This window comes from Drosophila mojavensis, unplaced genomic scaffold (genome assembly GCF_018153725.1).
Source record: "Drosophila mojavensis isolate 15081-1352.22 unplaced genomic scaffold, ASM1815372v1 contig_16, whole genome shotgun sequence".
Taxonomy (NCBI): Eukaryota; Metazoa; Arthropoda; class Insecta; order Diptera; family Drosophilidae; genus Drosophila; species Drosophila mojavensis.
This window is the reverse complement of record NW_025318693.1, coordinates 10,261,391-10,284,021: the sequence shown is the minus strand read 5'-3', so window position 1 is coordinate 10,284,021 and position 22,631 is coordinate 10,261,391. Positions and strand designations below refer to the sequence as shown.

The 22,631-nt window shown below is 43.4% G+C and overlaps 5 protein-coding genes across 6 annotated transcripts; 2 read left to right on the top strand and 3 right to left on the bottom strand.

Moving 5' to 3' along the window:
• Positions 1-8,836: 8,836 nt before the first annotated feature.
• On the bottom strand, positions 8,837-13,269 carry LOC6572803 (DNA damage-binding protein 1). Its single transcript, XM_001998873.4, has 7 exons — positions 13,070-13,269; positions 12,524-12,935; positions 11,535-12,459; positions 11,134-11,485; positions 9,858-11,052; positions 9,392-9,788; positions 8,837-9,321 (listed from the first exon to the last, which is right to left on the bottom strand). Exons 1-7 carry the CDS (start codon positions 13,128-13,130, stop codon positions 9,241-9,243), a joined length of 3,423 nt encoding a protein of 1,140 aa, XP_001998909.1. The 5' UTR covers positions 13,131-13,269; the 3' UTR covers positions 8,837-9,240.
• A 101-nt stretch (positions 13,270-13,370) lies between these two features.
• LOC6572804 (gametogenetin-binding protein 2-like) lies at positions 13,371-16,540 on the top strand. Its single transcript, XM_001998874.4, has 4 exons — positions 13,371-13,683; positions 14,339-14,905; positions 14,968-16,131; positions 16,203-16,540. Exons 1-4 carry the CDS (start codon positions 13,588-13,590, stop codon positions 16,404-16,406), a joined length of 2,031 nt encoding a protein of 676 aa, XP_001998910.1. The 5' UTR covers positions 13,371-13,587; the 3' UTR covers positions 16,407-16,540.
• LOC6572805 (mediator of RNA polymerase II transcription subunit 27) lies at positions 16,472-17,680 on the bottom strand. The gene is made up of 3 exons (XM_001998875.4): positions 17,413-17,680; positions 17,087-17,353; positions 16,472-17,021 (listed from the first exon to the last, which is right to left on the bottom strand). Exons 1-3 carry the CDS (start codon positions 17,586-17,588, stop codon positions 16,577-16,579), a joined length of 888 nt encoding a protein of 295 aa, XP_001998911.2. The 5' UTR covers positions 17,589-17,680; the 3' UTR covers positions 16,472-16,576.
• A 51-nt stretch (positions 17,681-17,731) lies between these two features.
• LOC6572806 (calcineurin B homologous protein 1) lies at positions 17,732-19,363 on the top strand. The gene is made up of 2 exons (XM_001998876.4): positions 17,732-17,894; positions 18,531-19,363. Exons 1-2 carry the CDS (start codon positions 17,828-17,830, stop codon positions 19,031-19,033), a joined length of 570 nt encoding a protein of 189 aa, XP_001998912.1. The 5' UTR covers positions 17,732-17,827; the 3' UTR covers positions 19,034-19,363.
• Positions 19,358-22,533, bottom strand: LOC6572807 (protein transport protein Sec23A). Of its 2 annotated transcripts, XM_015166601.3 has the most exons (6): positions 22,128-22,533; positions 20,795-22,074; positions 20,579-20,732; positions 19,964-20,512; positions 19,784-19,804; positions 19,358-19,576 (listed from the first exon to the last, which is right to left on the bottom strand). In XM_015166601.3, exons 1-6 carry the CDS (start codon positions 22,404-22,406, stop codon positions 19,487-19,489), a joined length of 2,373 nt encoding a protein of 790 aa, XP_015022087.1. In that variant the 5' UTR covers positions 22,407-22,533; the 3' UTR covers positions 19,358-19,486. The 2 variants fall into 2 exon arrangements, with proteins under 2 accessions (XP_015022087.1, XP_001998913.1); XM_001998877.4 differs by lacking the exon at positions 19,784-19,804 and having other exon boundaries at positions 22,128-22,532.
• Positions 22,534-22,631: the final 98 nt, after the last annotated feature.

The following is a 22,631-nucleotide window of genomic DNA, read 5'->3' as shown; positions in this document are numbered from 1 at the left end:
AAGTATGTTTGACTATAAAATTTAATTGATTAATTTTATTGAGTTATTGCTTGAAACCTGAAGCTCAAAAGTTGGCAGGAAATATGCTGGCTCGACACAGTCACATTTATTCAAGGTCACGCACTAAATTCGAATGTCCTTGCCGATAGTTCGATAGTTAGTGGCAGCAGAACTGTTTATGCCCCACTTTAAAGTACGTCAACAATTTTTTGCACACTTCTCTAAGCTGTCTGCATGCCTTATTTATCGTAATTCAATATTTTGCAATTAAAATCACACTTTGCAGCAGCACCAAAAACAACAACAGCAGCAAAAGCTGACGACAGGCGCATGTCCAGAACGAGCTCTGTGCTGCAGCCAGTGGCAGTGGCAGCAACAGCCTCGTGCCCCAAGCGCTTGGTCGTGCGGCCAGACAAAACAAATCACAATTTACGGGGGAGTGTCAGCAGAAATAAAAAAAAAAAAACACACACACACACACACAAAACGGAGTATTAACCAGAAATAACACACACACTGTCTGCCGCGACACTGCAAAAACAAACAGTTGCAGCTGCAAGCTTTGGCCTGCCTCTCAGTTAGGGTATCACACAGGGTTAATTACTTTTTGGATCCATCTCAGAGGCAAAATGATTGAACTGCAGCCTGCATTGCGCGCTGTGCGCGTTCGATTTGAAAGTATTAACTGTATGATTCTTTTCTATTTCTGTGTTATTTTTTAGGGTATTTCGTGAAAGGCGCGCGCGCACACACACTGGCACTGCTCACTGGAACCGAACCGAATCGAACGAACGAACCGAACGAACTCTCGCGCCCTTTGCTGCGACTGCTTCGTTCTAAACTAAACTAAACTAAGCTAAGCGACGCGCGCTGCACTTGGTGCCGCTGCATTTCGAAGCTGAGCTCAACTCAGCTGACCTGAGCTGAGCTGAGCTTTGCCGTCGCTGCCGCTGCAACCGCTGCTGCTGCTGCTGCTGCTGCTGCTGCCAGTGCCGCTGCTCCGCTTTTGATTGGCTTTCGGGCATTTTCAATGTCGCCCAACAATGTCAACTGCACTGCGAGTGCGCGGGGGCTGGCGGCGTTCAGCTAGGTAAATAAACAATACTTTCGACGCGGCCGTGACTTGTGCGCAGCTTGCAAAAAAATGAAAAGAAATGAAAAGCAGTAAATTAAATGAAATGAAATGAGAAGAAAAGTGAGAAAAACGGTTGACATTTCACTGGAAACTGCTGCGCTTTCTTCTTACGACGACTTCGACTTTCTTTTGCCGCTGTGCTGATCTAGGCAGAATAGAAGGCGAAACTCAAAGTTATTTAAGACATTGTCAGTTGACCCCTGAAACAGACACACCAACACAATAAAAAATGAAAAATAAAAAACAAACAGATAAGCCACAAAAACAAAAACAATAATAAGCTTGTATACTTGAATCAGCTTTATAAAGTTTTTATGCGGTAAGCACCCATTGCTAGACTGTTTGCTAGACTAGGGTGTATTCAACTTCAGTTTAAGTGCAAGTGAGGCAAGGGACTTCTTAGACTTCAAGATTTTATTTTTTAGAATTTTAATTTGCAAAAAACTTACAACAATTTGACTGTATTAAAATATATAAAATATTTAAATTTCATACATTTAAATTTTCATTAAACTTGCATCTAATGTAAACTTATACGAGAGAGTTTTTTTGGAGTAGGAAATATAAGACGCTACATAGCTTTCCTAGTCTAGCAATAAATTTTGTCCAAGAGCACTCACTGACTCAGTCAATCAGTCTCTCTGTGCTAGAGAGTAAATAAAAACAAATCCATCTTTGAGGAATTCGTGATCTGAACTGAAATCTTTACTTCCTTAGCATAAATATTTCTGACATGTTCATGCTCAAATAACTTTTCTCTCAATCAGTCAATTATTTGAATATTCAGACAGTCAGTCAGAGTCTCAGTTATTCCATCAATGATTTCAATCAGTCAATCGTAAGTTACTCTACCGTCATTATATTCAAATCATATGCATCATTCTATAAAGCCATGACTATGCGTTAGATGACTATCTATCTTATCATAATCTAATTATTAGCTTGATCAATCTAGGCAATTCAATCATGATATAAGCCAAATTGTCTGTTAATCAATCAATCATTAATTAATCATACAATTAATCATTATATTTATATATTTACAAATCAAAAAGCAATGCCTAGCCTATCTACAGGGTATACAGCCAGTCGCGCATTGCTTTATTCAACTCAACTCTTCGTGGTTTATTGTTATGCTCAAAGCAGTTGCTGCTGCTGTTGTTGTTGCTATTATTGTTGCTGTTGCTGATGCTATTATTTTTTAAACACTTTGTACTCACTCGGCACGCTATCGTTTTCATTCATTGATCTGACTTATGGCCGATCACGCGTACATATGTTTAGGCACCTGTGCGCCGTGTGTCGCCACTGGGGCACGTGTGCTCGATATGTGCAAAGCTTTGTTGTTGCTGTTGTTGTTGCTGTTGCTGATTTGGACTTTTTTTGTGGCTTGCTTTTTTCTGTGGGTGTTACAATGTTTTGCTTCAATTGTTTATTGTTGTTGTTGTTGTTGTTGACGTCGATGATGAGCTAATCGCTCGCTGGTGACGTTCACAATTTCTTGCACGCGCTGCACAATTCGCTCGGGCTGAGCTCAGCTCAGCTGTCGGCGTTGTTGTTGTTGTAATGCTGATGACTACATAGTGTTACTGTTGTTGTTTATTCTTCTTCTTGGCTTATCAACACATAACGTGCAAAAATGTAAAAGAACTACTATATATATACCTTTACTATGCAGTTGCATGTGTATAACATATACATATGTATATATCTGCTAGCTTAGCCGCTGATAGGAGAAAACTGAATCATCGTGGCGCCATTTTATGCTCGATATGCATTGAATGAATAGATTGATAGTAGTAAAATATTGCATGAACCCAGATGTTTGTTTTTTTTTTCTAGACAAATACATTGATTAATAAATTTGAAGCGCAAACAGTTTTTGTTTGGCTGGGGCTATAAGACAAGAGTATGAAGATATAACAAGCTGATTGTATTGCTTTGAAAAAATAGAACCAAAGTTGAGTTAAAGAAAGAGTAGAGCTCTTGCTGTACTGGAATATACGACTAGAATATCATCAATTAGAAATTATTTTTTCCATTTTAGAGTGAAAATGACGAAAATGTAGATATATTCCCAAATTATATGTATGTATTTATAATATTTTATATAATAATTCTGTATTTACAATAGAGAACCATATAAGTTTGTCTGGGGACCAGAATTTTCATCGCAATAACCGTACAGATGTTATAAGCGAATTTTCTGTATGTGCTATGTTTAATTAAATCAAATTTCAAATCGGCTTCAATTCAAATAAATAAAATAGTTTTAAAATAATTTAGACCTGAGTGATCTATAGAAGAACATATCCCTCTACTTTAAAAAGTCAAGTTCTATATTTTTATAGAAGTTTTTTCTTGTAAACTTACTAAGCTTCCAGTTGTTAGCTTTTACTCCTACAAATGAATCCAAAAATGTATTTACTCATTAATTATACAAAAACAAATTTTCAACAGAAGACTTAACAACCTGAGTTTCTTATGAATAATTAAAATCACCTACAAAGAGCATATTGGTACAAAACAATTGCTAGTGTTTCTCATTATTTTCTAGAATTTTTTGTTCAATTTACAATCATTCAAAAAAACAATTTAAATACCACAAAAAAACAAAAAAACAATTCAGTTTAAAGGGGTCAGCAACGTATAGTCATAATTTTCCCATGCCTACATGACCAGAGATCGATATCGGACAACATACGATCACACATAGGCAGCGAATAATCCCATATTTTCCATACAAAATGCTTTAACCCTTGTTTACAACCGAGCGAAGAAGAAGAAAATAAAAAATAAAAAAAATAAAACAACAGAAACAAAAACTTACAAGTTCGTATAAGAAAGATTCAGGCGATGGCAAAATCTGAAACGTGAATGCGGGCGCTGTTATCCGATAGCGGAATAGAAGGATGCGCACAAAGGACATGGGCAGACAGTGGCAGCTCCTCAACTCCTCAGCTCCTCAACTGCTTAGCTGCTGCTCACTTGGCAACATAGTTGCCTCTGCTTCAGCTTCAGCTTCTACTTCTCCTTCTGCTTCAGCTTCAGCCTCAGCTTCTGCTCGCGCAGATCGAACAAATTCGATATCGACGGTCGCTACGTGATCCAAACAATGGACGCAACAGGACAACAAGCGAAAGGACAAGCTGGGAAAAACGGGGAAAGTCCGACAACGTGTTCGAGCATAAATTAGGCCATCAACAAATAGTTGTTAATAATGCATATAGAAAATAGTGTTAAGAACTATTAAGTACCTACATACATACATATATATTTTATTAGTTAGTTATTTTTAGACTCAGCTCAGCTCAGCTCAGCTGCGCTGCATGCTCCATTGCTGCTGGCAGCGGAAGCCGGCCTGTTGTTTTTCCGCAGCCGGAAAAGTCGGTGTGAAAACGTTTTTGGGACTTTGCGGCAGACAACGCGACGGCTGTGCGGCTCAATTACATTCTCGATTGGCCGTAAAATTGTAATGCCTGATTTGATTTCACGTGACAAGGCGACACACACGCACACATACAACAGCTATATATACATATATACATATATATATGTATAGGAGTGTGCGTGTGTCGCGTCTGTGGCTCGTTTTCCAATTGGACACAGACGCTAATTTGCTTGGCGCGCGACACCTTTGGCCAGCCTCGAGTGGAGCTCGTCATGGTCAGTTCATAGCGCTGGACAGTAACGCATCTCAGCGGACTTGCAGCACACACCACCCTCACCCCCCGTCCCCGTACCCGACGCCGTCCCGTCGCCTCCTGTAACCCCACCTTTATGATCGTTGTCGGCGCTGCTTGGGCTTTTGCCTTCTTGGAAGTATTATTGTAAATTTCTCGCATATCTTCAAGCGTCGTTGTCGCGCCTCGAGACTCAGTTTTTCGTCGCCTTTAGCCAGATTATTAGTTAATACCTTTTTCCTCTTTTTCTTTTCATTGCTGTTGTCATAAATGCAAATTAGCTATGCGCAATTTGCATATTCAACATTAAATACACACTGCCCGAAAAGTAGATATTTCAAAAGATTTATATATATTTACGACAATGCGAACAAAGGCTCGTTTAGGCATGGATGGCACAGAAAAAATAAGAGTTTTTATGTATATCGAGAGGATGTCTTGAGAATCGTAGCTTGAAAGTGGCTTACAACAAAATGTAGACAAAATATAAGAAATATATTCGCCAAGACTATTTTCATAAAGAGAAGAAATTGACTTAATGAGAAAATAAATACATATAAAATAATATAGAGTTATATATCCTTTATAGAGTTTTAAACAAAAATTATGAGATTTGATGAGCTGAAAAGCTATAGTTTGAGTTGATAGATCTTTCAACTCATGTCTATCACTCAGTCTATCAATTCATACAAAAATATTCTAATTTTCAATTTGTCATATGTTAGCCTTAGATCGTCAGATCTTCCATAAGAAACTGATAACGAAACATCATATATTATTAAGAGATTCGATTGAGACACCTGATATTTTGTGTTATCAGTATTAGCGACCTTATGAGACCCTGTAAAATACGATACAATAACGACATATTCTGTTCTCAAGATCATCTGCAAATAGGCCTTATTCTATATTCCAAATTCATAGAACTTTATGGAACGTGATATTGTTATAATAATACATGCAATATTCAAGATCGTCTAACAATGCAAGGTTTATAAAATGATCAAATTGAACAAGAGTGTCGTTGACTTATGTACATATCTAAAGTACATATATACATATTGTATTTATATGTATGTATATAAGTCATATATGTGCATAATTTTATGGGGCTGCCAACGGTTTCCGTAGAAAATTAGCCTGATGACCGACATGGTCCGTGCAGGCTGCGTCTGAGTTTTGAGTCGCAGTTGGCGTTGCAGCAGTCGGAGTGGGGCTATACGACTCGAAGACGAAACGAAGCTGACGTTGGAATGGGTAGTGGGGAGTGAGAAGAGGGGAGCGAGGGGAGGGGGTACTCTTTGGGAGTCTCTGAACTGCAATTCGATTTGCTGTTTTTCCCTTTTGGTTATTATAAAACGTTTTGTTGTTGGTTTTTAATATTTGCATTTGGCAGTCGCGCGTTGCGCTTTATGGTCTTCAGTTGTGTTTTTTTTTTTTTTTTGTTCCTTCTTATTTTTTTCGGGGGTAGGACGAAGTATTTTATTGTTGCTAAACAATAATTTCTGATTCTTGGTCTTTTAACGGCGTCGTCACCAAACGCCAACGCAGCCAAAGGAATCCGATTACAGAACCAAGCAGAGGGAGCAGACTCTCTCCTTCTCACTCTCTCTCTCACTCCTTTACTCTCTGTGTGAGAAACTGATGATGATGATGTCAATGGCTCGAGGTTCGTTCTTTCAGTGAGTTTCGAGGCGCAAGTACAAATGTTTTTCAAATGCGGCACATAGGGCGCAATACAATAATTCGCATTGAATTACACTTGTTCACATTTGCACTCGCTCGTCTTGTGTAAGGAGGAGTATATTGGTTTTGTGAGGCGACTATCTCTGAAGAAATTGGACAACAGACTTAAATCAGGTTTACAAACTTGCGATAAGCCTTATCGGATATGGAGATCGTGGCCATGCAACAGCAAATGTGAATTTTCATACTATATACCACATAAATAATAAATATATTATATTATTTATGGAATAATTAGAGCTAGACACATTTCTTTATATATATACATGTATGTATATTATCATGCATCATGTAAACTGAATATATCCATATTATAAAGATACACGCATTATAGCTTTACAAATCGAATTGATGAGGTAACGGCATTATATACGGCTTTACAGCTGGAAGCTCTACGAAGTTCACTTACCCTTACATATTGAAACAAGGTGAATAAGAAAACAACTATAACTGTCAACTCTACACTAACTCTACAGTATACTCTACAGCTCTACTTAGTCTCAACTTTATGATCTCTGATATCATTATTATAGTGCTTTGAGCGAGTATTATGCAGTCGTCTGTAATGTTCCTGTTTATATTTGTTTGTTTGGAAAAGAAAGCAAAGCTGTATCGAATCGAGTTTCGCGTCATTCAATGCCGTCGGCAAATTGATATCAAAGGGTAACAGTTTATCATATTCTTATCACTATGCAAATCTCACCTTGGGGCAGCTATCCGTTTTGCCGCTGGGTTATTTCTATAAAATGGCCGTCGTCGTTAATCCAACAAACCAAAGACCAACCAAAACTGAGCAGTTAAATATATATATAATATATATACATATGTAGAATGTTAATTGTTGTTGCAGTTGCTGTTGTTGTTGTTGTTGTTGTTGTTGTTAGCACATTTTCGCCTAGTTATTGCGAAAATTAACGAAAATGCGTTACGGCCGGGCGAGTTTTATGCTTAACACAAATTATGAAGAAACAAAAAACTTTTTTATGAGCGCGAAACTTTTTTCCTTATTTTTTTAGTATAATTATTTTTTATTTTTATTTTTGTATATTTATTTATATTTTTTGTTGTATTTTATGGCACTTGAGCTGTTGGCAACATCTTGTGTTACATGCCAAATAGTTGTAAATAGTTTTAATTTAAATATTTTTAAAGCGTATTTTAAGTGTTGTTAGCTTTTTGTGTGTGTGTGTGTGTGTTTATATGTGTTTAGGTGTGCGTGTTTGTGTAGGTGTGTGCCTGTGGATGCTTGTGTAAATCACGAACGAGCGGCCAGGACGCTTGTGACAACGACAACGACTACGACGGGCGCTTGAGCGCAGCTGAACCAGCGAGCAGGCGGCGAACGAATGAGTGACTACTCAAATGGACCGAGAGCTCAGCTGCAGTAACCAGGGGGAGACAGCAGCCGACGCAGCAGCAGCAGCAGCAGCAGCAGCGGCAATCGCTGCTAACAGCGCAGCAAGCAGCGCAGGCAGCAGGCGCTGCCAAAGCGTGTGGAGGCGCATCGAGTGCGCACACGCATACAAGCACAAACACCACTCAAACAGACACATACACACACACTCATACACTCGCACTCAAACGCGCATATGTAAAATCAACTGTTTGCCTGCGGGCGTTGGAAATTGGTGGTGGATGCAGCATTCCAGTGGCTGGCCATATGTATGTACGCGTGTGCTTATGTGTGTGTGTGTGCGTGTATTAATGAATGAAACGCCAATGCCGCCAGTCGCACCGCGCTACCCCTTATACAACTACTTATTGCTCACGTTTGCGAGCCGCACGTGAGCGACGAACAGAGCAGCGCTTGCTTGTTCCGGAACTAAACATGGTTGTGTTTACATGTGTGTGTGGGATGTGCTGATAATGGCTAATGCCGTATTTTGATTGGAAGTGCGTAAAGTGTGTGAAAACTCTGCGCAATCGCGGCTTATCGCAAAACTGAGCCGAACCGGTTCGGTTTATTATATATATTTAAAAACCAATTCTCGTAGTTAAACATTTATTTTTAAAATTTGGGATTCTCAATATTGTTATATTAAAATCAATATAATACAAAATATCTCTCATTCAATTCAATTTCTATTCACCAAAATGTTGAAAGTAGAGAAGTCTTAAAAAAAAAAGAAACGATATTAAAGCAAAAATGCCTTTCGGTATACCGAAAGACTACATACCCTTGCTGACATATGATAGTTATATATTTCTATATTTCAATAACTACATTCAGTAGAATCATTTAAGTGAGAGATACGTTATACAAGTTCACGGATTTGAATAGGAACTTTACTACATAACACTGCAAGAGTGAGTATTCATTTTATTCATTTATACATATATGTATACATATTTAGCCAAATGAGTTATCATAATTTTTGACAAACAATTTATTATTTAAAGTTAAGCACTTTATTCAAATAACGGAACTTTGAAAGCTCGTCAAAAAGCATATTTATATTTGTTTTTGTTTTTTGTTGTTTTTGCCATATGTATATAATGAATGTTAAACAGTATATAACTGTTAGTCTACAGAGAACATAGACCAAAATCTGTTAATAGACAATTGAGACATTTGGATTGAATGGGTGCACGGGGATACATGGTATCGAAAACAAATGGTTTCATCAACTGCCAATATTTATATGAATTAAATACAGCACAATATAGTTATATGGTTCAATGCATGCGCGTCAGATCCTCTACAATCTTGATGACATCCTCCACATCCGCACTCTTGCGTTCGCCGTTCAGTGTTAGCTGTAATAAGGAATCCATTAATTATATATCAATTTCGTATATAACTTTTTTGATGGGCATTTCTACTCACCTCCAGGCCGGTGACAGCTTCATGCATCTTGTCTCGACTTAAGTCCAAGAAACTCTCAATTAGGTCTCCGTCGATAAAGCCCTCGCTGGGCTCCACCTTGGTATTAATTTGGTAATTCCGATAATAGGTGTGATCGATTTTGCCCACCGATTTGATGATCTTCTTCAGTCGCTCCTCGAGACCATGTAGGAAATCGTAGAAGTCCTGCGGTATTTGAGTCACAATGCCAATCGCACCATTGCAGGTGCCGTAGAGTACACAGCCATTGATGGGCGTGGTACGTTCGCCGACATTCTGCATTACCAACGAGCCATGCCTAAATACATTAATTGTATCGCCCAGATGGAAGCGAGCCAACTCCGGCAATAACTGACGCTCCTCATCCGTTGTAGCCGCGCTGGAATAGCAAAGCAAAACAAAAAATTGCTCAAAGTCAATGTGATTTGTATATCAATGCTCAGCTCACCTGTCCTTCTGGCAGACAAACAAGTTGTCGTGTGTCTCGCAGCCGAGGAAAGTGTCATCGTCCAAGATCTCGACGGCACGCATCCACTTCGGCTCGCAGTCGCGTGCTATCTCCACAAAGATGCCCTCCATTTGCTTGTGCTGCAGCAGCGTGATGGAGCGCATTAGATCTCCGACTAGAATGAAGTCACCCTTGGCCTTCAAGAATAATGCCGCAATCATGTTCTGTATGTTGCACTCCATGCGCAGCTCCTTCTCATTTGTCCACTCGTACAGGCGCACAAAGCTGCCAATGCCGGCTAGCACTTTGCCATTGAACTCCACCAAAGCGTAGCAAGTTCCATCGACTTTGGTTTCGGCCACTTGAGTCAATTTATTCTCATGATAGTGGAAAATAATAATGCGTCCCACTTTGGGCTCCGGCTCGTCGGGAAAGACGAGGGATGTGGCCACCACGTAGTAAGTATTGGGATCATCGCCCAGCTTGGCGGACATCAATGCCGAGATGGTCTCCGGCGGCACAAACTGATGCGCATGCAATACCTCAAACGTGTTTTGATCAATAATCAGTAAATTGTGCACGTCAATCTCTTGGCCAACTTCTGCATTGGCGGCCGTTGAATTACCGCCACCTGGCTTGGGCAACATATTGGAGCTACAGGTGATATTCTGAGCCTGGGTAGAAGCGCTATTACGCAATGGCTTAGCCCCACCACGTCCGTGCACATCGATGCGCAATGTGGACACGGCAAAGGTCTGCGAAGCCTCCTGATAGGCAATGCGACGTGGCCCCTCGCCCAGCGGCACTGTTCGAATGTGCAGCTTCTGGATCTCATCAATGGTGCCCAGTATGACAGAGTTTTTGGTGGCCAGCGCCAAGCTGTCTGGATAGGCTTGGGCATTGAGCGAGCACATATGGTTCACCTCCTTGAGATTAACATTGGAGAACACGAGCTTGTGATTGGATGAATAAATCACGGTAGGACGATCCGAACAGGCGAACACATTCGTAGTGGCAAACGAGCGGAACGTGCGCAATGTGGTTGGCTGTGTGCCGAGCGTTACTTTCTTCTTGTCGGTCAGAAAGCCAGTGGTGCGGTCCAGAATGAAGTAATACATGGATCCGTCGCCCAGAGCACACAATAGATAATGAATGTCCTCAAAGGTGGTCATCAGTATGGAGCGTGGTATTATCTCTGTTTAAACAAAGACAACAGAAATATATTAGAGAAAAGAGAATTAAAAAATTTGAGTGTGATTAGAATTAGATAAATTACCGCCGCTTAATTTTTCAGTATATATTGTCTCCAAATCGGGCAACGACAATATAACCGCCGATATGTCTGTCCACAGGCCCACAGCTACCAATTCGGACTTATTTTGCTTCTCATCCAACGGGGTGACATCCAAGCAGGCCACCTCGTAGGCCAAAGTCTTGCGACACTTCTCTACCAGGCTGCCATCCTCAATGGCAATATAGAATATCTCACGCGCCGAGGCAGCAACAATTTGGGTGCTGTTGCAGGAGACGACACCAATGGAACGATCACCCTCTGGCTTCCATTCACCAACCAGCGCCTTGGTGGAGCTCTTGACCAGACGCACACTCTCCGCAGTCACTTGAATAAGCTGTCGATTTCATTAATTTATGATTAAGGCGCCTTAGTTATTTTCTCACCTGGTCGTATTCCACATTGGCGCACAGGAACGATTGTAGATCGCTCGCAAAACCGGGTATCTCGGTTTCCTCGACCTCCTCCCCGGATAGAGTTAGAATACGTGTATGCCCAACGAAGGCTAAGACGAGTGTGTTCTCGTAGACGCTGTCATCGATGCCCACCTTCAGGGACCACATGCCCTTGATGCCGGGCAAGTCGATGCAAGCATGCTCCTGTATGCCAATGCCAATGCGAATAATGCGAAGCGAGCCATCTTTGAAGCTGCCAGAGCAGGTAATTATCTGACCCTGGCCCTGGCGATCCAAATCCACGACAGCTATGTCCAAAATGGGTGCAAGATTCGTAAAGTTCTCAACTGGTATGACATAGGAGCCATCAATGGGTTCAGAGCTCAGTCGCACCAGCTGCGAATCGCCGTGGCGACTGCCAATGTACAAGAAGCCATTATCAAGATAGGTAATACACTCTGGTATCGAAATCTCGCCTAGCTGTTCGACTTTAATGTCCTTGACGGTGGGGACCTTGCCAGTTTCGTTGATGCCCAAGAAAAGCATATAGAGCTGTCCGTCCATATTGCCCAGCAGATAGCGTAATCCCTTGCTGTCCACACGTGCATAGCAATTGATGGTACTCTGCCGGAAAGTCAGCGGCGCCACAGCATGATAATTGCTGCCATCGTGATAAACAATGGATTCACGTCCAATTACAATGACCCCGCCAATAGGTGAAGGCACGGGTATTAACATGGTAGCCTCTGTCTCCACATTATCTTGCTTCCAGGCGAGCTTCATAAATTCCTTGTCTCGCAAATTAATTTCATGGCATTTCACATGGCGACCATCGTTGTCCTTGTGTATAACGATAACTGTAGGGTTTAAGCAGCCATGCAGAAACTCCACATCATACACAATTAGCTCATCCATGCTGCAGAACATTTACAATTATAACAAAAAGCTTAAAATCAATTCGGCAATTTCTGTCAACTTACCGCAAGCTTGTCGCCTTCAACTCGCTGGCATCCTTGTCCAAGGGTATAATCGTGAATAGACCCTGATAGAGGCACATGCCAATAACACGTGCTTTGGGATCAATAGCGGCAATAAAACCGCCTTCGGAAAGAATGCCCACGGAGTCGGAGACATTGCCATTGGCTTTTGTTACCACGGTTATGTTGTCACCCACCATGCGTGCCTCGAGAATCATGACATTGAAGCGCCGCGTTAATATAAATAGCAAATCCTTGTTGCTGTCCGGCGGACGAAAATGTCGCATTACCGTAATTTTGCCATTGATGTTGATTTCCTTCAGAGGGCGCAAACCCTCAGGTGTAACTAAATCTATTTCCACCTGATTATTGCGGGCAATAATCAAATTCAAGTCTGTCGGCGATGTGAAATTACCTGGGCAATGTGTATATATAAAAGCATGAGTTTGTATAACTTAACAAAATGCAATGCAAATATGCCTAATAACGCCGGCTACGAGTTAGCCACAATATGCATGCGGAAAATTCATTTCGCCATAGCGTACTTACCCGTGAGGCAAGCAACAACCGCTGTTGGCTTTTGTGCAGTCACCACATAGTGATGCGACATTTTCTCAAAGTATGTTAATGCAAGACCAGATTAGACAACAATGTGAAAAGCACGCGTTGTTTTACGGAAATCTACTCAAAAGCAACTTTGCAGCAAAGCAAGACAGACTAACAAAACGCGCTAAAAAAAACTCATCTTGTTGAGTCGGGCTGACTTTTACTGCGGTCTGGCAACGCCAAAAACACAATGTTGCATTGATGTCTGTGCTGCAAAAATATCAAATGTCTCTCGTTACGCAACACTATTTATTAATGGCGACCGGACGACTTGCTGAACCCTACATACGTGTTTGAAATCATAGAAAAATCATTTTTCAAGCCGATTTACGGTGTAAAGAACACAATATTCTAGTATAATATATAATTAAATATACGCTTCAAACATTGTGCTGTGTTTTGTTGCTACAAAGTGCGTCAAAAAAGTGCCTGAAACTGCCATCGTTGGTCTTGGAAAGAACATGGCGAGACTAACTAAAGTCTATAATACTGATGAAGATGATTCTAATTATGTGGGAAGAAGGCATTTACCCTTGGTGGCAGGCGATAAGCTAATGGTAAGTGACAAAGCTGCACAGCATCAGATTAGTATAATGTAAAATTAACTATTGCTCTCAAATGTCATAAAAGTTAACAATTTGATGACCCCCTCACAAATTCCATATACTTATGCATTTTTGTATCGTATGTGTGAGCGTGTGTGTAATGATGGTTTCTTTGTATGTGTGCACATTGTCAAACTTTCATAACACGTACGCGTGCATCTGTGTATGCCTATGTACGTAGTAAACACATACAAGTACATACATAAACATACATACATATATGTATATACTCATTGACTGCACCCATAAATGAGAAACTTTGTTTAATTAAACTTCATATCGAGATATTTCTGTATGCTACTAGAAGTCTTTGCAATAATAAACAGCCGCTTAGAAACAGTTCGGCAATTCTAAGCACCTGCCCGACTCCCCGCTGCACCTTACAAAGAGTCGCCATGTTGCTGAAGTGGCAACACCGACAAAAAAAAAAAAAAACAGAAAAGAAAAATTTAACAAAAACAGGTTTCAAATGCATTTTTCTTTCTCTTGTACGTGTACGTGTGTGTGTTTGTTTTTTATGTTTGGTATTATTTTTTACAAACACTGTTTTCTTACTTGCTTTTAAATGATCTGGATTTAAATCATTCTCTTTATACGTGATCGCCAGATGCTAATGGACCTGAACAGCAAAGGACTTGTCATTGACAGCCCACAGATACGGGGTCGCGAACTGGAGGAATTCTCACGTAAATTTAATCTGCTCACAGAGACGGAACGCAAGCAATCGCTCGTGATTGATAGCACCGGCTTCATTTCGGTGCTCAATCAGTGCGTGCAGTGTGTGGGTTGTCGGCGACGGGTGGAGCGTTTGTTTTACCAGCTAGCTGAGTCCGGACATAAAACGGTTGATCCGCTTGAGCTGCGCAACAATTGCACCCTGGGCATAACGGAGGAGAAATTAAAAACGCCCCAAGCACTGGGCACGCTGCTATATCGGCATCACGAGGTGCTCAACAATCTGCTCGATAATAAGCTGCGCAACAAGACGCGCTGTGTGCTGCATTCGTTAGACACGTTCCGTGCCAAACCTTTTTCGGAAACCTGGCGGGAAGTGTGGTCCGCGATGAAGAGCACTTGCCGCACGGAGGTGACCATCATTGAGACGAAGGAATTGCAGGAAGTGCTCGACAAGTATCTGAAGAAGCACAAGTTTTGTGCTGGCTGTCGCACAAAGGTAAATAACCAACCACACAATCAGGGCTGTCATTCCATAAAATAATTATTACTCTAATACAGATCGAGCGTGCCTATAAAATACTCATTGGCGAGATATCCACCAAGGAGAAGGGCTATGCGGCACAGCTATACGCGCACATTCGCAAATGTGTGCCCGACGAGCACATACATGTGAGCACGAATAAAATTGAGTTCCTTGATGCGCTGATCAAGCGTGCTGAGCCGGAGGTGAATGGAAGTTACTCGAAGCTGCGCGAACGCCATGCGAAAACGTTGGAAATTGCCCAGGAGGAGGTGCTCACATGCGTTGGCATGATCATGTATGAGCGCTTGCGTCGCATTTATGTTAGTCTGCGTGAGGAGGAGCGCGCCTGCCAAGTGCTGGCCGCTGTGGGCGTACATGCGCTCTGTCGCAGCTTTCATGAGCGTGTGGAGCAGAAGCAGGGCATTAGCAACTTGGAGCTGCTCTATCAGGAGATCAGTCGGGCCGAGAAGGCCAAGGAGCTGAAGCGTGAGCAAAAGAAGCTCAAGAAGAAGAAGAAGAAGGATGAGAAGAAAAACATGCATCGTCTGTGTGAGAACGATAGCAATGCGAACGACGCTGCCGAAACGGACTGCGAGGAGGAAGAGGATGGCGCAAACGGTGAGGCTGAGGCAAACACTGAACCAACTGTGGATGCTACTCTAGATGATGCTGTCGACGATGGCATTGTTATGGTCTGTGCTGACGCTGACGCTGATGTCGATGCCAATGCTGATGCAGAACCAGAGCCAAAGCCGCCGACGCCAAGTGAGAAACCAACGAAATCGAAATCGAAGAAGCAACCGAAGAAAAAGAAGCAAAAGTCTACTAGCAAAAAACATAAAAAGAAGTTGTGTGTTGATGAGCACCTGGATGCGGTGCCCAAGGCTACAAAATGCAACGACTGTTTAGCACCCATCCCGAATTGTCCCTGCGAGCAGGATGTGCGCGACTCTGGCTATGGCAGCGATCCACACGCATCGCATGCCAATTCGCGCATCTCCAGTGCAGTCTCATCGCTGGAAGGCTCTGAAGTCTCCTGCTCGGACGGACTGTGCAATCATCATAATTACGACATGATGGCGGAAGAAGAAGAGGAGGAATCCGTTGTTGATGTTACGGCACCCAACAGTTATGTCTCCGATTCGGTCTATGGTCAGCAGACGCAATCGGACGATAAGTTCTCATTGCTGCAGATGTTGGTTAGTAGCCACGATCATGCCATGACTCCAAGCTCTTTTATAATTCCCGATTTGCTTACATTCAATTCCAGGACTTTTTCGACGATGAGGACGATGAGAACTGCTGTTACATTCCCCAAGAGGTGGTGCTGGCCTATCAATACCAGCGCGAGCAAGTACAGCGTCAACGTGAGCAGCTGCGCGCCACATTGCGTCGGAATTTCGAGCGCATGTGTCTACAGCATGGTGTGCCCGTAGGAGGAGCACCTACCAATGCCACCTCAACTGGCCATTAAAACCTGCATTAAACCGTTGTAGTTATTTAGCCGCGCGACGCGGCGCTTGCATTCAAAATACATACTTATAATTTTTTTTGTTTTTTGAAATAAATGAAGTATAAAGTTATGCTTATCAATATGTTAAAAATATATATATATATATGTATATTTATGTGTTCGTGTATTGTTTAGCTGTTGCGGCAGTCCTCGTGGAACGGCTCTAATGTGCGCAAGTCCCTCCATGTTGGCGGCAAGCCGTTCGCAATGTATTTGCCGCAACGCTTGCAGGGCTCCAAGAAGAGCTTGATGTGACTGTTGAGCCAGGTTACGTAGCTCTTCACGGCCAGATCGGGTAACGTGGGCGAGAAGAAGTGCAACATGGCCGAATGGGCGTGCTCCTGCACCTTGCGAAACACCTCATAGCGCGACTCTGCCCACAGATCGTCGTGCTCCAGCGTCTCGTCATAGCCCTTGATGGTCACCCATTCGATGAGCACGCCCTTAAAGACAATCGCTGCCTTGAGCACGTTGCTGATGGTGACTATGGCCACAGCATTGGAGCCAAACGGATGAAATACTTTATACGTTGTATGCGGAGGATGATTAATGTCACTCAGCAGCTTATCAATGTGACTAAGCAAAAAAGAAGATGCGTGTAAACCAAAGTATATGATGTTAATTTTTAGTCAGACACTCACTCGGGATCGTTGTTGAAGGAAGAGAAAGGCAAGCGCTGGCGCTTCTGCGAGCAATAGTTGTAGGAGCGACGTAGCGTGTTCTGATTGAGGTTGTTGAACGCCAACATGCTATGATCATGCACCTTATCGATCCACTTGTAGCTGTTCACCAGCTGTGGATAAAGAGCCTGACGCTCCTGCGTCGTTTCCTGGGCAAGAAATGTGGTGTTGCCCAAGTGGTAGGCTGACGGCGGTACCTGGAGCCCATTAACAAGCTGCTCCAAGTCACTGTAAGCATTAAAACACGATCAATTAAGTGTAAAACATTCACATTTAAATCTACTCACCGTATTTGCGAGTTGAGGGCTGTAAATCTTTCCTGAAAATCGTGCACAAATTTGTTGCGGCTTTCTTCGATAGCTTCGCCATCGGTGCCATCGGCCAGGTGCTCAAAGCACTGACGGACACTTGAGCGTAAGTTCTTAACAGCTGTTAAAGTCTGATTTAATTTATCCATTTGCATTCGAGCAACAAAAATTTGTTATTCTTTTGGAAAATAAAAGTTGTTTATATGCCGATAAAACATCATCTAGTGCCTATCGGTTTGCCGCCACAATTGATGACCCGATTCGCAGCTGGCAATGCTGCATTCTGGATGTTGGCATTCGCGTAGTCACAATACTCGGTCACATTATACACCATTCAATTCAGTAGAAATTTTGTGTTTGTGTCGCTCTCATTGGTTTAAATAAGCCGTCAATAATGGGCAATAAATCTTCGCTGTTTCTGCGGCACGAGGAGATAGCACAGATACAAAATGAAACTGGCTGTAAGTATACAGAATAGCACAACAATAGCTGGTAACCAAACTAAGCTAAGGTAACTAACGTAACCTTGGACTTGATAACCCTCCAGCTGTAAATTTCCCAAAATTTCAATTCAAAACAAATACGCAGTTGCTAAAAGCTTTACATTGTATTCATATACTTTGCACTTAAGTGGCGAAACTAATTATAGCCTTTCCTCGTCGCTGCAATTATTTGCCATAGTCCAAAATCAATTAGCATATGAACTCTACCCACACCAGTTGGCAGAGAGAAGAGAGAGAGCCAGCGAGACTAGAGTGTGATTGAACGTGTAACTGTTCTTCTTGAATGCACTCAAAAGGGCTTCATGCATTTATGTAAGATGGTATCATAAATTGAGTTTATGACGTCACTGGAGCAAAGGCTACTTACGCGCTGCCTTTTGATGTTTCCCCTCCAACCCATACACAAGCAAACGAATGTATGCATGTGTTTATCAGTTGTTCGAGTAGGTGTAATTCGTGTGTGATAAGGCCCTCAGCTATAACGGTATATATCCAACGAGTGTTCATATCTCTGATAATGGCACATTTCTACATTTCTTATCAATCGACTGGACTCCAACCTCTTACGTTTTCTCTGCCCTCCACTCTTTGCAGTTACACCCAATCAGATTGAGCGTCTTTACTCGCGCTTCACCTCGCTGGATCGCAATGACTGCGGCACGCTCTCCCGCGAGGATCTGATGCGCATACCCGAGCTGGCAATCAATCCGCTCTGCGAGCGCATCGTGCACTCTTTCTTCGCCGAGAGCTCCGACGATCGGGTGAACTTTCGCCAGTTCATGAATGTGTTGGCTCACTTCCGACCGCTGCGGGACAACAAGCAGAGCAAGCTGAACAGCCGTGAGGAGAAGCTAAAGTTCGCCTTCAAGATGTACGACCTGGACGACGATGGTGTCATCAGCCGGGACGAGCTGCTCTCGATCCTCCACATGATGGTCGGCGCGAACATCAGTCAAGATCAATTGGTCAGCATTGCAGAGCGCACAATTCTGGAGGCGGATCTGTGCTGTCAGGGCAAGATCTCGTTCGAGGACTTCTGCAAGGCGCTGGAACGGACCGATGTCGACCAGAAGATGTCCATTCGATTCCTCAACTAATGCCGCAGCATAAGCAGCGAAACAAAATTTAAAATTTCTTAGTCACTGTGAACCAAATAGAGTTTAGTCCAATTAATATATATACACGCATATATATATAGATAGGCATATATATATGTGGGTATATATCAAGTCCGAGGCATATTCAATTGTATTAGTAACTTATATACTATGATTATTGTTGATTGCTTTTACGCTAGCTAATTTCATTCCGCTCTAAAGTGAAATTCATGCATTTGTTTAACGGTCAGCCTAAAATATTTATTAACTTGAGTTTTGGTTTTTTTATTAGTTAGTTCTGAGCTTGAAATAAAAACGTGTAAATATGTATGAATGTGGTTTATTGTAGTAATGGTCTAACCAGGCGGTAACTGCACAAATAGATGTGGTTAAAATATATAATATATATGTATATAACTAATAAGTCTAGCCAGAATCCATGCCAGGTGCTATCTATGTGGTCGAGGAGACGGCCAATTTCTTCAGATGCTCCATGAACAGCTGCAGCGAGACATCATCCGTGAGCACGGGAGCGCCGCCATCCTGTTGAAGAGGATTCAAATGGGAGTTAGCAGAAGGAATTTTCGAATATGGATTATCTAAAAAGTGGTTTTCGCTGCAGCAGCGCCAACACCAAAAGCGGAGCAGAGAGTTGTAGAAGAAGCAAAGCAACTTAGAAACCAAACCCAAGAGGAAATTATATTTAACCAAAGAGGAAAAAACAAAATAGAACTGTTTGTGTTTTACTACCGTCGTCTGACCAATTGGCGCCTGCGAGTGACAACAACAAGAAGAACAACCACGAGGGGAGAAGAAGGAGCAAAAGGCAGTTGAGCGGACACAATGAGAAAAGTAAAACAAAAACGAAAACGTAATGTTTCAATAGATTAAAAATCAATAATATACATGGATCCCAGTTAATGGACGTACCTGGCCGTAGGCATACATGTTGTTATGCGTCTGCGAGGGATTGACTTTGGAGAGCAGGAAGCGTGCCTGCGAGCCGCCATGCTCGGTGTCAATGTAACGGGGCATAGGGAAACGCGTCTGCAGAATCTCCTGGGCATCGTCAACTGGCGCCTGCAGCAGCTGCTTGAAGTTCTCATACTCGGGCATATCCTGATATTTGAGCGCACGCCATTGGGCAATCGTCTCGCCGTGATAGATGAGTATCTGGAAGAAGGTGTCCATCAGCAGTATGCGATCCGCTTGAATCGAAGCGGTATCTAGCAGCACCGGCTCCGGCGGCCCATTAAACGAATAGCTATAAAGAATGGGCTGTATCATGATCAAGGACTGTGTGAGGTCCTCGCGCATTAGCATGTGTCGATAGAATGTGGTCTCATCGGGCGAATTGTTGAAGACCTGCAGGAACTGCGAACGCCGCAAGTGGTACATGAACTGCGGAAAGAGGCTGAAAGTGGGCGACAGACGGAAACTGTTCGGATCATCCTTGGAATACTCGCCAAACTTCTGGCACTGCAAGAGAGAAGTCGAAGTGGATATTGAGAATTGATTATGGACATATTATTGACACGGATTTACCAATCGGATCAACTGGCGATCCACCCAGCGCAGGATGTCCGGCCCCTCGTCTGTTTCGGCGCGGTAGACAACCATGCGTGCCATCAGCACCGCAGCCGCCTCCTGATCGAAGCCTGCGCTGATGTGCTGTACATTGGTGTTGGCATCCGCCCAGCTTGAAGACAGAATAAGAGTTAGTTTTATATAGCAAAGGTATATATGGCTGGGAGCTCTCACTTTCTGGCCAGTGTGGTGACGCGTATGCGCCGCTGACCGCTTGGATGCTGGTATTGGGTGATGAACTGTATGCAGCCGCGTCCGCCTTGCGGTATGGGCGCCGCATGCTGGTTGACCACCTCGAAGAAGAAGGCGACAGTGGAGCTGGGATTGAATGCACACAATTTCCATTGCACTGTATTGCCCATGCCGATCTCCACATCCGACACCGACGGGCTCTTCACATTCAGCGACACACACGAGCCGATCCCGCCAGAGATTTTCAGCTCGCGCGAGCACTTCACCTCGAGCGTGGCATTGAATGCCATCTTTAGATCGTTTCGCGAATCGCGCGCAAACACGCGCTGGAATGTCTGCTTAAAGAGCGACGAATTGAATGAGTCGCCCATGACCATGTGACCGCCCGTGGAGTTGCACAGCTGTTTCATCTCCATGAGGCCGGTCTGGTCAAGCGCGCACGAGTATATATCGATGCCATGGCCATTGGTAGCTGCCCGCAAGGCCAGGGCATCGTAATGTTTGATCGCTTTCTTCATATATTTGGCATTGTCCTTGTGTATGTCATGATGGGAACGTATGGGATGCTTGAGTTCATCGTCAACCACTTGGCCGGGGCCCTGGGAGCAAGGGCCACCCACAAAGGTCATGATCCGACCGCCCGTATTCGGGTACGTGCACTCCAGCAGACCAACCGCAATCGAAAGTGCGGCGCCTGTGGAGCGCAGATAGCGCTTGCCCTGCGGCACCGGCCAAGGGTCGCGTTGCAATTCGCTCAGCAGATCACCCAGTGCCGTGTCGCACTGGCTGATCGGCTGCAGGAAGCGATGAGCGGGTGGCAAATGTTGTCCGGCCCCCCCTACGCCCGGCGCATTTGGCATCTGACCCGGCTGACCTGGTTGCTGCTGCTGCTGATGTGGCGTTGGTGCCACCCCACCGCGTCCAATGCCCAGCATATCGTGAACTTGCTTTGCCGTCAGATCCTTGGTGCCTCGGAACACATAGCTCTTGGAGCAGCCATCAGTACCCAGTTCGTGCACCTGAATCATCTTGCCGAAGGTGATGAGGCCCACGAGAGCATTGGGCGGCAGCAAGCTCAGCGACATTTGCAGCGAGTCTTTCAGAGCGTCCAGCTCCTCCTCATCCATGCAGGTATCCACCAGAAATATGAAGACAGGCGGCATTGTGGCCGCCCTGGCGATGGTGTATTCGATGGTACTGAAGCCAGGTATCAGCTCAGCGGGCTGATGTTGCTCCGATATGGCTGCATATTGTGGAGGAAACTGAAATGGCACGCGTTAGACTACAGACCGGAAAGTCCAAGTGAAATACTCACGGGATTGCGTTGAAAGCAAAAGTTGCACACCCAAAGCTTGGCACGATAGTCAACTTGGCACAATGGATTCAATATGGCGCGGCAATTGCTACGCGTGCACAGCACCGGCTCATATTGTATCGGTGGCAAGTCGGGACGCTCCTTGATGGGTTGATAGAGACACGCAAGCGGGACGACCAGGCGGCTGGCATCGATGCGACTTGATGGCCAAACATTCCAAGTAAGGCGGACGCCGTCACGATCTTCGTTTTGCTGGATGAACTCCTCATAGGTAGTCATCGTTTTGATATTCTTTTTTCGACGCTTTCACTTCGATTAATAACTTAAAATTAATTGTAACACAAGCAAGTCTTATTGGAAAAATCGTTTGGCCAGGCCACGTCACGGATTTGACAGTTGGTTGCATAGCAGGCAGCTTGTCAACGTTGACACAGACAGCAAATTGGGCATGCAAACAATAACAAATTTTTTTTGTTAAATATATGTTGATGAAATCAGAAAATA